Below are 14,452 nucleotides of genomic sequence, written 5' to 3'. Positions count from 1 at the left end.
CAAGCCTGAAACGTCGATTATGTATCTTTACCTTTGCTACATAAAGGACACTATTTGACCTGCTAAACTTCTCCAGAATTTTGTGTTTTTACTTTAACCACGGTGTCTACAGAACTTTTTTTTTGTTGTGAGGTCCTGTGAAATTCATGGTGTAGCATTTTTCAAGGGTTATTCACCAGTTTGCAAAGCAGCTAGGCTGTGAGCCAGCAGGGTCCAGATTTGTCAGCCTGGTGGAGTACCAACTGCAGCGTCAATGGCTTTTCGTGGATACTATATTGTCTACATTCTTGTTCAACTTCCCTTCTAATCTTGTACATGGTTTATAGAGATTCTGAATCCAACCACAAAGCCTCCACCCCACTAAAAAGAAAACATTTGACAGTTAAGGCAGTATTTGTGAAGAAAAGAAAATCAGAATTAATGTTTCAGGTTAATGACCTATCAGGTGAAACAATGAATTTGTTTCCTTCGCTGGGAATGCTGCCTGCCTCACCAAGTGTTTCCAACATTTTCCTTTTTTTTTATTTCGGATTGTCAGCATTTACAGTTTTTCTTTGCTTTTTTTTAAAAAAACCTCTTATGGAAGAGAGGTTACCCCACACACGTTCAGAGCTAAATGCCAAGGGGGACACAAGGAAACACTATTGTTGGGGAAATCACTGAAATGTTCTCTCAGTCACCTCTTGTGCTTCACCACTGTGGGATGTAAATTGGGTTACGTTCAAATGAATGACCAACTTGATTCATGTTTCAGAGGGGCAGATCACTTGTGAGAATGTGGGTGCCACGCAGGTTCAAGCAAACTTCTCCTTTAAATACCACTTCAGCACAAAAGACTTGGCTGACAAGGTTCGTGCAGTGCCTGCAGAGTTAATGTACTGTGGAGAGGAGAACAAAATAAAAACTTGCTGGAGGAACTCTGCAGAACTGATCTGTGGAGAGAAATGGAGGGTCAAGGTTTGTGGTTCGAGAGTCTGGATAAGGACTGATGGAATGCTGTCTCAAGTGAATGAGAAAAATCCCAGGCACTATGTGAAGGGCAAGAGGGTATAGAGGCAAATATAAGTTAAACAGGTTATCCTGCAATTGCTCTCTGTAGGTTTTGATACTGTGCTGACAGTTGTGAGACTTTTCCAGTAACCACGCAGCAAAAAAGGTACATTATAGACTGCAAAGTGCTCTATGGCATCCTGCATCTGTGGGAGGCATTGATCAATGGAAGTTCTGCACAGGGGAAAGAATATTAGATGAAGGATCACATGGATGTTGCGTGGGTTAAACTACATTTGCTTCTGATCAAACAAGTAATTCTCAGGTCAGTGCAGCAGAGGAAGGCAGGGGACGAAGTATGAGTAGAAAATGACTCAGAAGCAAATACTTCTGTGATTTGCTCTGCTGCTAAATTAAACCTTGTGGAGAACCACGTTGTGGGAACTGTGTGATGAGGACTGAGCTGGTGGTGAATGAGAGGGTAGTGATTGTTCCTGGGTGACTAATCCAGGGATACAGAAGTTCAAATCCATCCGAGGCACCTGGGGAATTTAAATTTAATGACTAATCCCTGAATTAAAAAAAAGTGATCTCAAAATTGATAACTCAGATACCAGTGGGTAGTTGTAAAAACCCTTTTGAAGAAGGGAATTGTCCTCGTTACCCCGTCTAACCTATGTGAGACTGGGGATCAGCCTCTTGGTTCAATGGACAATAAATGTCTGTAACATCCAACAACAGTCCTGTGGAACACAATGGCTTGACAGATTCTCTATTGCTTCAAATACTAAAAATCAAATAAGACATTTAAGATTAATTGTACTCTTTCTCTTGCAGTACCTTGGATTGTTTTCTAAAGTTAAAGCCATTTTTTTGCACTTCTCATGTGTCAAGAATTACTAAGAGAAGTTAGCGATTGGTTAAAGTAATATTTTCCCACATACGCAGAACAGGTTAAGAAGCACAATAAAAAATCTCTACACTTTATTCCACGATGCTAAACTGAGACTGTATAGGAAGATAGTGCAGTCGGAAAGTAATTTATCCCTAAGTGCAGAAAAGTATTTTCCATTAAAAGATCCTTTAAAGTAATTTTCAATTCATCACAGCAACTCGATGAAAGGACGTGGACCAATGGGACCAGAACAGAATTCCAACTTGGTTCTGCATGGACAACTTGGGCCAAAGGGCCTGCACCATGCACAATACTTCCTATGATTGTAGTCATAAACATTCTGACATGAGCCCACGAGATCAACATGGTCGGAGAGTCGACATTTGCATCCCCCCATTCTGGGGCAGATTGAACGACTGACTCTTGACTCAATGCAGTAATGGTTCCCAGATAATTTCCTTTTATTTTTACACAGGCAAAACATAGTAACACGGAATTTTTGTTTATATTTCTTTTTCCAAGGATGAGATAAAGGGCCCAAGGACATTGAGTCTCACTTGAGCCCTGAAATTCTAAGCGAGCACACACTGCACATTTCTGGGGTAAAGATGTAGTTTATCTAATTACTTGGGAGAAAAATATTTTGATCGTTGTGGGAACACTGAGCATGTATACGATATCAGAAGGAAAAAAAAAACAAGCAAGTCAGCCCGAGGGAATCTTCAAATCAATTAATACTCAGTTGAGACCCAATTTTATCACTGGCTGCTTGCAGGAGACTCTCTTTTACATCTGAGTAATGTGCTGGCTTTTAACAATTCCATGTGCAGATCTTTCCCCCCCCCCCCCCCCCAAAAAAAGGGTTTATTATTCAGTCCTGTAGTCGTAAAAGCTTAAGGAGGAGTTTACAGGGGTCACACTTCATCTCTCTGTCGGACAAATACCTCAACAATTGCTCATAACCTTGTTACAAGATTTCTCTTAAAGGAAAGCTTTATTCAGACCAAGGAAAATCCTATTAAAGACACAATTATTGCAACTGCAGTAAAACACACACAATAAGCACTTTAAAAGGCTTGAATTTTTAACACAGACTTCTGACTGCCTTCAGCGACTCTCAGTCTCCTCAAAGCACTGCCATTGAAATAGATTCATGTTCAAATATAGAATCTTGCTCCTGCTGCTTTTGTCTTCCCATCAGTGTCCTAATATTCCCTGTGAAGATACATTAACAATGTAGAGAGACTAATGGGAATTTTAATCGGGGTCCATTTCTTCATACATTTACTTTTTCATTATCAACCGTATAATTTAATTTGATTCACTGCGACTTTTAACAGGGGAACTGGTGCAACTTGTAAAAGAGAATGGGTTCAAACGCAGCACAAAACCATTCCTTTTTCGAAACCAACTTCTGATAAGTGGCTAAAGCTCTTTTCAACACATTTTATTCTCAAGGAAGTGTGATTAATAGCTGCACTTGTCTAATTTCTGCTACATTTTTAAAGCGTGGTGAAATAAAGAATTTTATTTGAAAAATAAAATGTGAATGCACAGCAAAATGTTAAGTTCATGCCAGGGAGATGGGCAGTGAACCAGCTTCGTTTCCCCACCAGAGCCGGCAGACGTGGTCCAAGAAGGAAAATGAAACCATAAATCACTCCTGGGTGAAGACATCAGGCTCAGCTGAGAAATTATGAACACATCTGTGACACTCCAAAGGCAAAGCACTGCAGGCAGTGCACGATGCCATGGATAGATTGCAGCAGCATGGTTACCCTTTACTTCCTAATGAAAGGTCAGGCAGCTTCTGGTGAGAAGTCACTGGCCTGAAGCATTATCTGTGTCTCCTTCTCTACTGATGCTGCTTGACCTGCTGAAACATTGCAGCATTCTTCTGTCAGGCATATCAATGCTCCATCTTCATATCTGTTGATGACACCACAGAAGTGTGCCGGGGCTCAAATAATGATCGAGATGGAACAAGGGAAGGAGATTAAAAGTCTAGTGGAGGCGGGGCGGCCAAGATAATAACCTCTCTCTCAATGTCAATACTTTGGCTTGGCTTCGTGGACGAAGATTTATGAGGGGTACGTCCACGTCTGCTGCAGGCTCGTTGGTGACTGAAAAGTCCGATGCGGGACAGGCAGACATGGTTGCAAGGGAAAATGGGTTGGTTGGGGTTGGGTGTTGGGTTTTTCCTCCTTTGCCTTTTGTCAGTGAGGTGGGCTCTGCGGTCTTCTTCCAAGGAGGTTGCTGCCCGCCGAACTGTGAGGCGCCAAGATGCACGGTCGGAGGCGAGATCAGCCCACTGGCGGTGGTCAATGTGGCAGGCACCAAGAGATTTCTTTAAGCAGTCCTTGTACCTCTTCTTTGGTGCACCTCTGTCTCGGTGGCCAGTGGAGAGCTCGCCATATAACACGATCTTGGGAAGACGAAGGTCCTCCATTCTGGAGACGTGACCCACCCAGCGCAGTTGGGTCTTCAGCAGCGTGGATTCGATGCTTGCGGACTCTGCCAGCTCGAGTACTTCGATGTTGGTGATGAAGTCATTCCAATGAATGTTGAGGATGGAGCGGAGACAGCGCTGATGGAAGCATTCTGGGAGCCATAGGTGATCTCAATAAAATGTTGAAGATAACCACTGACTTCAGGAGATGGGACAGAGCTCGTGAGCCCACACCCTTGTGAATGCTAATGGCGTTGAAGTCGAAAGAATAGATAGCTTCAAACTCTCAGGAATAAATATCTCCAATAACCTGACCTAGGACAAGCGCGCTTATACCATGGTCAAGAAAGCGCACCAATGCCTCTACTTTCTTGAAAGACTAAGGAAGTTTGGTGTGTCCTTGTCCTTCAACAACTTCTCCAGGTGCACCATCAAAAGCAGGCCCATAGAACGCATCACAGTGCAGGACAGGAGCTGCTCAGCTCAAAACCAGAAGAAGCTGCAGAAGGGAGTGAATACAGCTCAGGACATCATGTGAACCTCCCTCCCCTCTTGAACTCCATTTCCTACTGCCAAGGAAAGGCAACCAATATAAGGGCCCATTACATCTTGGACACACTCTCCTCTCCCTTCTCCCATAAGGGTTAAGGCTTGAGAGTATGATATCACCCTCCCACAGTGGAAGACAGTTACTTCCCTAGAGCCATCAGGATCATGAATGAACATAACAGTGCTATTGTACTGCCCTTGCTTGGTACTATCTCGTCTTGTAATCCTGTTCTCTGTAAAATGTGCTCTTCACAGGAATGCACATAATGTTAGAGACAGCCTATTGAAGGGTCTGTTCACAGAAGAGCCCTTCTCACTGTGACAAATAAACTTAAACAAATCACTCGGGAGTGTTCAGAAAGGTGTGCTTGTCTTGTTCTGAGTCAGGACTTTCAGGAGAAAAGAACAGAAGGAATCAAAGCAGGAGACCATTGGCTCATCATGCCTGCTCTGCTATTGGCTGATCTTCTACCTCCACCCCACTTCTCTGCCCAAACACAAGGTGGGGCACAGTGGTCCAATAGGCTGGGCCTTTACCCCCTAGCTCCAGTGACCCAGGTATAATCCTGACCTCCAGTCTGACTATTCTCCCTGAGACCACCTGGGCTTCCCCCCCCCCATCCCAAAGATATGCGGGCTGGCAGATTAAATGGCGGATGTAAATTGCCTTCAGCATTAGAGCCTTGAACGCAGAGAGTGACTGAGCATTCAAAACTCTCTAAAGATTCACCACCCTGGAAATTTCTTCTGATCTCAGCCTTCAAAGGCTAAGTTAACGACTCTGCAAACCATCCAACCCTGTGGGAACGGTGTGTGTTTCAGTGGAGGCACTTCTCATTCTGAGTTTGTAGGCTCAGTCCCCTTAATCTCACCCCAAAGAGAAACGATCCTCATCTCAGGAATTAATCTTCACTGTCCAATCTTCTATCCATCAGGTCAGCAGACCCCATATGTAACTGGAACAAGATGACATGACTCTTGGACTCAAATCTTCTTGAAATAAAGATCAACCATTAGCTTTCCTAATTGGTTATACCCTTTCAGTGATCCACATCAAAATTTCACCCAGATCCCTCTGAATACCAACTCAGTTTAATCTCTCACCAACAAAAGAAATACTTGCTTTAGTATTTGAAATGGAAAGCAAGATATTCTGCATCCCATTAATTATATTAAATTCACCTACTTCACTTGTTTCTTTCAGAAGAATATAAATGGCAAGACTAAGCCAAACAACCCCTGATCCAACTGAACCCCTAAATAGCTTGCTGGATCTTCCATAGCACCCACTTTCCCTTTATTATCTTCCAAGGATCTACAAATCTCAGTTGTTGAATATATATTCCAATCATAAACCACTTTAACATATTTGCAGGAGCTTCTTCAAACAAAAACAACCTAAAAAGATAGTACAGCAAAAGATACTAAAGCAAATAACCAAAAATTTGAGTTTTATTTTTCCCAACTAAGACTTTGAGAAAAGCTATGGAAGAAAGAAAAATAGAAGGTTATGGGGTAGGGAGGGTTTAGTACTTTTTTTAATTATAGAAAGGAATATAGGGGTCGGCACAACATTAAGGGCTGAGGGGCCTGTACTGCGCTGTATGTTGTATGAGGTTTTGGAAGAGAACTACAGAGCAGGATCGTGCCAGCTCAAGGCATTACTATCAAGAATGGAGCGATTAAATTTAGGAATCCTTACAAGGTCAATACTGGAGAATTCTTAATCTGCAAGGCATCCAAAAGGGGTAGAGGTCATGCCACAGGGATGAGCTATAGCAACAAGGTTGGGATGTTTACAATTAAAGCCCTTCTTAATCAGCTGACAACATAAATATATCAGCATGGAGGTTGTTAGAGACAATAGTTTGGCACCTGCTATATTGGGGGAAAAGAATCCAAAAAAATTCCAAAGGTGAATTTGGATATTAATGATTTAGATTATGGAATGAATGGCTTTGTGGCCAAGTTTGCAGATGAGATGAAGGGAGGCAGAAGAGCAGGTAGTGCATAGGAAACAGGGAGTTGTAGAAGCACTTAGACATATTTGGAGAATGGGCAGAGAATTGGCAAATTAAAAATAATGTCAGAAAGTGTACAGTCATGTAGATTGGTAGAAAAAATAAATGGGCAGACTATTTTTTTTTTACATAGAAAATATCCAGATGCAAAGGGACCTGGGTGTCCTCTTGCAGGATAGCCTGAAGGAAAACTTGCATGTTGAGACAAAGGTAAAGAAGCCAATGAAATGCTAATATTCATTACAAGAGCAGGGATGTGATGTTGAGGCTTTATAAGGCACTGGTGAGACTTCACCGAGTATTGGAAGCAATTTTGGGCTCCTACTTTAAGAAACGATGTGCTGACGTTGGAGAAGGTTCAAAGGAAGTTAACTAGCACGATTCCGGGAATGGAAGGGTTATCATATGTGGAGCATTTGACACTCTTGTTCTGTGCTCATTGGAATTTAGGACAATGAGAGGGGATCTTATGGAAACATTTTGAATGTTCAAAGGTATGGACAGAGTAGATGTGGAAAGGTTGCCTCCCGTGGTGGGAGACTCTAGTACAAGAAGGCACAACTTCAGGACTGAAGGATGTCCTCTCAGAACAGAGATGGGGAGGAATTTCCAGCCAGAGGGTGGTAAACCTATGGAATTTGTTGCCATGGGGAGGCCAGATCATTGGGTGCAATTAAGACAGAGATTGATATGTTCTTGATTAACCAGGGCATCAAAGGGGAGAAGGCGAGGGAGTGGGGCTGAGCTGAAAAATGGATCAGCTCACAATTAAATGGCGGGGCAGACTCAATGAGCTGAATGGCCAATTTCTGCTCCTATGTCCTGTGACCAATCATGAAAAATTTAGTCCATGTAAATTACAAACCTATTGGATGTACCTTAACTCTCTGCCATTTGCTAAGTTGTGTAATCTCACCTGAAATTCTTCCATGGTCCACCTAGTTAAGAGTTATAATGCAACAAGGACAGGATTCCCTTTGTCCTCACCGACCACCCTACCAGCGTATGCATCCTATGTAAAATCCTCACTAATTTTCATCACCTACTACATGATCCCACCACCAGACACACCTTCCCCTCTTCTCTCTCCGCTTTCTGAAAGGACTGCTCCCTCTAGGACTCCCTTGTCCACTTACCCCTTCCCATTAATCTGCCCCTCAGTACCTTCCAGTGTAACTACCTGAAATGCTACATTTGCACCGACACCTCCTCCCTCACCACCATTCGGGGCCCCAGTCTTTCTAAGTGAAGCAACACTTCACCTGTGAATCTGCAGGGTTCACCTACTGCATCTGGTGCTCCTATTGTGGCCTGCTCTGCATTAAATCAAATTCAGAATTTATGTCATGAACGTATTACAGAATACTTTAATTTGTGGTTGCATTACAGATGCAAATCACATTTTAAAAATAAATAAATTGTGCAAAAGAAGAGAAAGTGAACTATTGTCTCTAGTTCATTGTCCATTCAGAAACCTGATGACTGAGGGGAAGCTGTTTTTGTACTTTTGGGTGTTCGCCTTCAGGCTCCTGTACCTCCTTCCTGAGGGTAGCAGTGAGAAGAGGGCACGGTCTGTGAGGTGAGGGTCCATGATGATAGATGATGCTTTCTTGAGACACCATCTCTTGTAGATGTCCTTAATGGAGTGAAGAATGTTGTGCATGATGGCATTGGCTGAGTACACAACTGTCTGTAGTCTTTTCCTTTCCTGTGCATTGCATACCAAACTGTGATGCAACCAGTCAGAATGCTCTCCTGTAGAAATTTGCGAGAGCATTTGGTGACGAACCAAACCTCCTCAAGCTTCTCATTAAGTATAGGTGCTAGCGAGCCTTCTATGTGATTGCAGCAACATGGAGGCCTCAGGAAATATCTTCAGAGATGTTGACACCCAGGAATTTGAACTTCTTAATCCTTTCCACATCTAACCCCTTGATGAGGACTGGTTCGTGTTCACTGCATTTCCCCTTCCTGAAGTCGGCTACCAGTTCCATTGTTTTGCTAATGTTGAGTGCAAGGCTGTTGTGACACCACTCAACTAGAGGATCTATCTTCACTCCTGCACACTTCCTTGTTGCTGTCTGTGATTCTGCCAACGACCGACAGGAGGCAGACTGGAGATTGTTTCATTCAGCTCTTTCATTCTGTCTGCTGCAACAGGAAGGACCTTCCAGTGGCCAATTATTTTAATGACACACACCATTCCACACCGACATGACTATCCATGGCCTCGTGCACTGCCTGTAAATTTAGCAACACTTTACATTCCTTCTGGGCACTCTCCAACCAGACAGCATCAACATTGATTTCTCCAGCTTCCATTAAACCCTTCCCCAAGTCTCTCTTTCCTTATCCCTCTGTCTCTTTCCTTTAGCTCCCCTTCCATTCCCTTCCCATCACCAACTATTTTTATTCTCTACCCTCCCACCTGTACCCTCATACCTGTTAGCCTGTGCTCCTCTCCCTACCCCTTCATCCCTCCTCTCCTTTTGTTCCCCCCCCACCTTTTATTTTTGCTCATACCTCAGTGAAGAGATCAGACCTGAAACGTTGGTTACCCTTTACCTCCTATGGACGCTGCATGACCTGCTGAGTTTCTCCAGCACCTTTGTTCATTCCATTGTAGTTATTCCTGGAAATTGAGGATCTTAGCGATTCAAAGTCTCTTGACGTCACATTGTATAATAAGACAACTGGAAAAATGAGGGCGCTAAACATTTTATGAAAGGTCATTCGACATGCATGGTAAATTTAATTTTAGGTATTAAAATCGTTCATCTTGCATGTCATTACAGACGGGAATTCCTCTGTCCTACACCACTGGGAATCTAATACCAACACTTGTTGTTTCCGATGTCACCTTTTAAAGGAGCAGTTATCTTGTAATATTGAAATAAAATTGCTTTTCATAAGACAATGAAACCAGGAGTAAAAGCCAAGTTGAGCAGTGTGAGCGGCCTGGAGTAATTAGTGTTTAACATGGTGTTTGGTTTTAACTATCTATGACTGAACTTGAGAGTAAGACCTTCCCATCAGCAGAGACAATGAAAACTTGGCTGAAGGGTGTACTAACAACAACCTATAACTCAATGTCATCAAAATCCAAGGACCTGATTGTTGACTTTAGGAAGGGAAAACCAGAGGTGTGCAATCCAGAGGACCATGGTGGGGGGGGGGGTGGATGAGTGAGAGGGTGAGCAAATCACAGATCCACTCCACCCAGGACATGCTCACTGCTGCCATCAGGAAAAAGGAATTGTGTGTCAAAAGACTTCCACCACCAGGTTTAGGAACAGTTGCTACCCCTTTACCATCAGACTCCTCAATCAGGGACTCATTTAAAGATTCTTACTTTGCACATTATTTATTACTGAATATTATTTTTTTCTGCATTGTGCAGTTTGTTTGCACTTCCTTCTTGACATTTCTCTCTTTTGTCTACATATCTTTTATTGAGTACAGTGCACAGTTACCAGTAAGTAGAAATTCTGCTTGGCCCACAGGAAAAAGAATCTCAGGGTTGTATGTGATGTCACATATGCACCCTGATATTATATTTAAACTTTAAACACTTTCGGCGGCATAGTGCACTGAATCCTACATTAAGAGAGCCAGAATAGAACTGAGGTGACATGTTACAATCAATCCCTCCCCAGGGGATAACGGTTTACTATATTTTCCTGATTTACTCAGATGTTTTGGCTTTGAAATCCATGCATGGAAACTATCGCCCAACAACCTACCTTCCCATTATTGGATTTAAATACCCAGCAGAAGGTAATTCGATAAAATGAATGCTACGCTGTCAATGGTAATGCAATTGGAGACAATAGTTTATTTATACTTCCCTCCAACTCAACATTTGTGTCAAATCAAAATAAGTTTGTATTAAGGACTGGATTCAGGAACATTTCTTCATGAAGGTTTGTAGAACCACAGCCGAGAGTTTGGGTTTATGGTTAGTATGTGGACAACATCCCTGATCCCAGCAGAAGTCTCAGAAGACAATCTGTCACCTGTTTGAGTGGAATGGGTGCTCAGGATAAAACTAACTTCCCGTTTTGCATTCGCCCTCTGCAAGAAGGCAGCAAAACCAATTTTATCCTGAAGCACTCACTCCTAAGGCAGGAATTGAACACACAGAAGCATCAGTTGCACCGAGGCCAATTCAATACATCATTGTTCACTCTTTAGTGGGATTAGGTGGCAATATTACAGGGGCAGAATGGCTTTGTTTGAAAAAGAGAGGAGGGAAGAGGGAAGGAAAGAAAACAAATTGGAAAATTTTCTTGATTTAGTGATGAATTTTTAAAGTTAACAAGATATTGCTGGGTAAAAAAATTGGAAATTTTAAAAACTGCATGTATTGATGAAGGAACTAAACCAAGGGTCCTGGAATTTACATTCCACTGTTGCTGAGACTCGAAAGCAGACCTCAGCTCCTCCGAGAAATATCTGCTATTCCCGTTCCCTCCTCAGCAAGCCATGTTGAGTGATTATGTTTTAAATCAGAACCACGCCCTGCAGGGGGCCGTCTCAGGGACTGGAACTACACACTCTTAAGCAACACGTGGATCGTGACTGCATTACACAGACACATCTTCCTTAAAAGATTTAAAAATGAATGGCTGCACAATGAAAAGCTCTTTGTTTCTGCAATTCACTTTTTCACTGCTCCTGCTTACTTGCTGTCAGTCTCTTCCTGCACTTTCTGATGGTTTCCTAGACTGCTCTTGGGATCATGTGCTTATCTTCCTGATAAGCTCACTGTTCTGCATGAACTCACTCTGTTATCCACAAGCCGATGTTGGCTCTCCTCCATGCAATTCACCTGTCAATCCTCTCCAAGTAACTTGGACCTTTGCATTCTGTGCTACCCTGACAGTCTTCCTTTCGCTCAATCTATCTCCTACTGACCTGTCCTATCTTTAGAACTCACCGTTCACTACAAACTCCTCTTTCAAGCTCACTTACTCCACCTTGTTCTCCTTTGTTTAATTTGCTATTTACTTCCATTCTCCCTGAGGTAACAGCTGTTTGTCTCTAAATTGTCTCTAACCACTTCCCTCAACAAATGTCCCCATTTATGCCGACAGCATTTTAGACTGCTTTACACAATATCAAACCCTTGCCTCACAACCCAGTGTGATAGAAGCACTCCCAAGGAAACAGGTTAAAGGACTGTATTCTGATGTCAATAGAATTGTCTGTAGAACTTCAGTGAGACTGATGAGGCAGTCCTGGCATATGTAACTGTACAAAATGTGATGAAAGCTAATTACACCAGTAAGCACACATAGGCAGACACATACAGACACATCCATACATAGACATACCCACTCACATGCACACTCAAACACAAACACACACATCCACTCAGCCCCACTTCATCAATCCGCACATACACAGTCAGACACTTTCTCACACACACCCACACATCAGACAAACCTACACACACTCACTCATCTCACCCACATATTCAGACACACCTACACTCACAAACACCCACCCACAGCCTCACAGATACACTCTCTCTTACACATGCACACAATACACACACACAATCACATAAACAGACCTCCCATCAGCCATTTCCATGTCACCTTCTTTGAGCTCATTTGTACTTCATTAACTGCCATTGACTTAACAAGATTTATGCAAATGAGACCACAGGAACTTGCCAACTCCCACTGCAATCAAGTGATTATGTATGTACAATTCTCCTGCTATGAAAAATGAATAAATGACAAGCCCAGCCAAGACAAAGCGGACACACTAGTAATTTTCCCCCTCTCCTTCCCTTTTAAAGCATTTTCACACTTCTTCAGAAAACATTAATTTACATTACTCAAATTAATCAGACTTGCACTAATTTATTTGATTGCAGCTGTCAGTTCAGTGAATAAAAACTCTAATTAATCTATTACATTAAACCATAGAAATTTACAATTGAAAGAATTATATAAATAACTACAGAGGCTGTATGACATGTTTCATATCTTAGTTTCTACTATTTACACATTGGAAAAGACGCACTGTGCTCATTTTTATGCACAAATATCAAAGATAGCCAACGTGCGCTGCTGGCCCATTAATCTAATATAGATTGACGAAGAGTTTCCTTATAATTAACTGTAAATGACACTCTTGAAAGGCTGGGGTAATATTGGACTCTATCTCCCTGCTTCTGTATAAAGGCCCTTGGCGTAAACTTTCTGCTCCGCTGGCAGTGTAAGGATGTCCTGATGGAATTTGTTTGCTAAATTCCATCCCATAACTTTTCCACCAAGACCCCTACACATTTGTACGGAGCGGCTGTAGTGTAAATTGACTGCAGGCACTCTGTAAGAAACTGGGTTAATGAATACAAGGTTCACCCTCTGACGAACTCCACACATAGGAAGGCATTGTAAAAATGCTAAGGAAAAGTGCTGTGTAAATGACCACTCCTTTATTTCTGTGTAAAAATCATGTAAGTCAACTTGGTGGTGTGACCTGGATTGGCAGCATAGGAAATTAACATCATAAACAGCACAGGTAGTTGAAAAGATGGCAATCTAATTCACAATTATTAGGATTCTAAACAGTTCAATGTACCTTGTTGTTCATCGATGTCTTGCACTTACTAATTAGTATCACAGGTATCAATCATTCTTTACCAATAAAAATCGATTCCAGTTTGTCGCCGATTTCCAGGTCCAGTAAAATTTAGATAATCTGGCACCTGACTATTCAGAAATGTTGATGGTTTGGCATCCGGTTCACACTTGTGAGTGGACGATCCAGGGATCTGCAGTGTGCAGTCAAAGTCAAGAGTGCTTGCTTTAAGCTCAACAAGTTCCATCAGTAGTTTATTATAATGCAGTCTAACTTGCAAAACAACGGAGGGGGGTACATCCAATCGTCTGGAAAATCCGCAATTTGAGCACCAGAAAAGCCCAAAAGGTGCCAGATTATCAGAATTTTACTGTTCCTAATTTTCACTTTGTGGAAGCAATTTAACTTCTCAAATAAATTAAATCCTTCAACTCGCTCCTAATTATCCATTATCCTTTGTTCCTCTTGGTTAGAATTCAGCCATATTCAGTCTGGGATCCGTTATCCTCTATTCAAACATCTGGAGAAGGCCACAATGCAGAGCATAATTTGGTTATTTTTTATGTAAATTATCCAGCTGTCTGGTGCACAGGATATAGTTAGGATACTGAGTTAACTGCAGAAGTCAACAACATTGAGGGATGTATAAATTTTTGCACTTGGAAATAAAATCTAATATTTGAACTTTTTTTAAGGTATGAATTTCATTGTGGGTGAAAAAAAAAACACAAAACGCTCATTGAGCTCTGCGTTTAATGCAGAGAAGAAACTCAGCAAGATTCCTATTACAAAGCCAATATAAATCAAGAATGTCAACATTCTTTTTCATTTTTAAAAATAGGATTAAAAGACGAAATAAATCTTCCCATAAAACCAGCACACAGACATACACCTATCTCCTTTGCTCGACTGCATGGACAATGTTGAGACAAAGGACACATTCACGAATGC

At 42.0% G+C, this 14,452-nt stretch overlaps 1 protein-coding gene across 5 annotated transcripts in view; it reads right to left on the bottom strand.

Annotated features, from left to right (window-relative positions):
• The window catches only part of agap1 (ArfGAP with GTPase domain, ankyrin repeat and PH domain 1), a 786,550-nt gene that overhangs the window by 342,985 nt on the left and 429,113 nt on the right, over positions 1 to 14,452 (bottom strand). Inside the window, exon 10 of one of the 5 annotated variants that reach the window (XM_069934387.1) lies at positions 13,095 to 14,021. The exons of the other annotated variants lie outside the window; for them this stretch is intronic. Coding sequence (XP_069790488.1) covers positions 14,010 to 14,021 — 12 coding nt within the window. The 3' untranslated portion in view covers positions 13,095 to 14,009. Of the gene's footprint in view, positions 1 to 13,094; positions 14,022 to 14,452 lie in introns of those variants that run through there. 5 annotated transcript variants of the gene reach the window in all.

The sequence above is a fragment of the Narcine bancroftii genome, chromosome 4 (assembly GCF_036971445.1).
Source record: "Narcine bancroftii isolate sNarBan1 chromosome 4, sNarBan1.hap1, whole genome shotgun sequence".
Taxonomy (NCBI): Eukaryota; Metazoa; Chordata; class Chondrichthyes; order Torpediniformes; family Narcinidae; genus Narcine; species Narcine bancroftii.
Note: the sequence above shows the minus strand (reverse complement) of the source record. Positions and strands in the feature narration are given on the sequence as shown.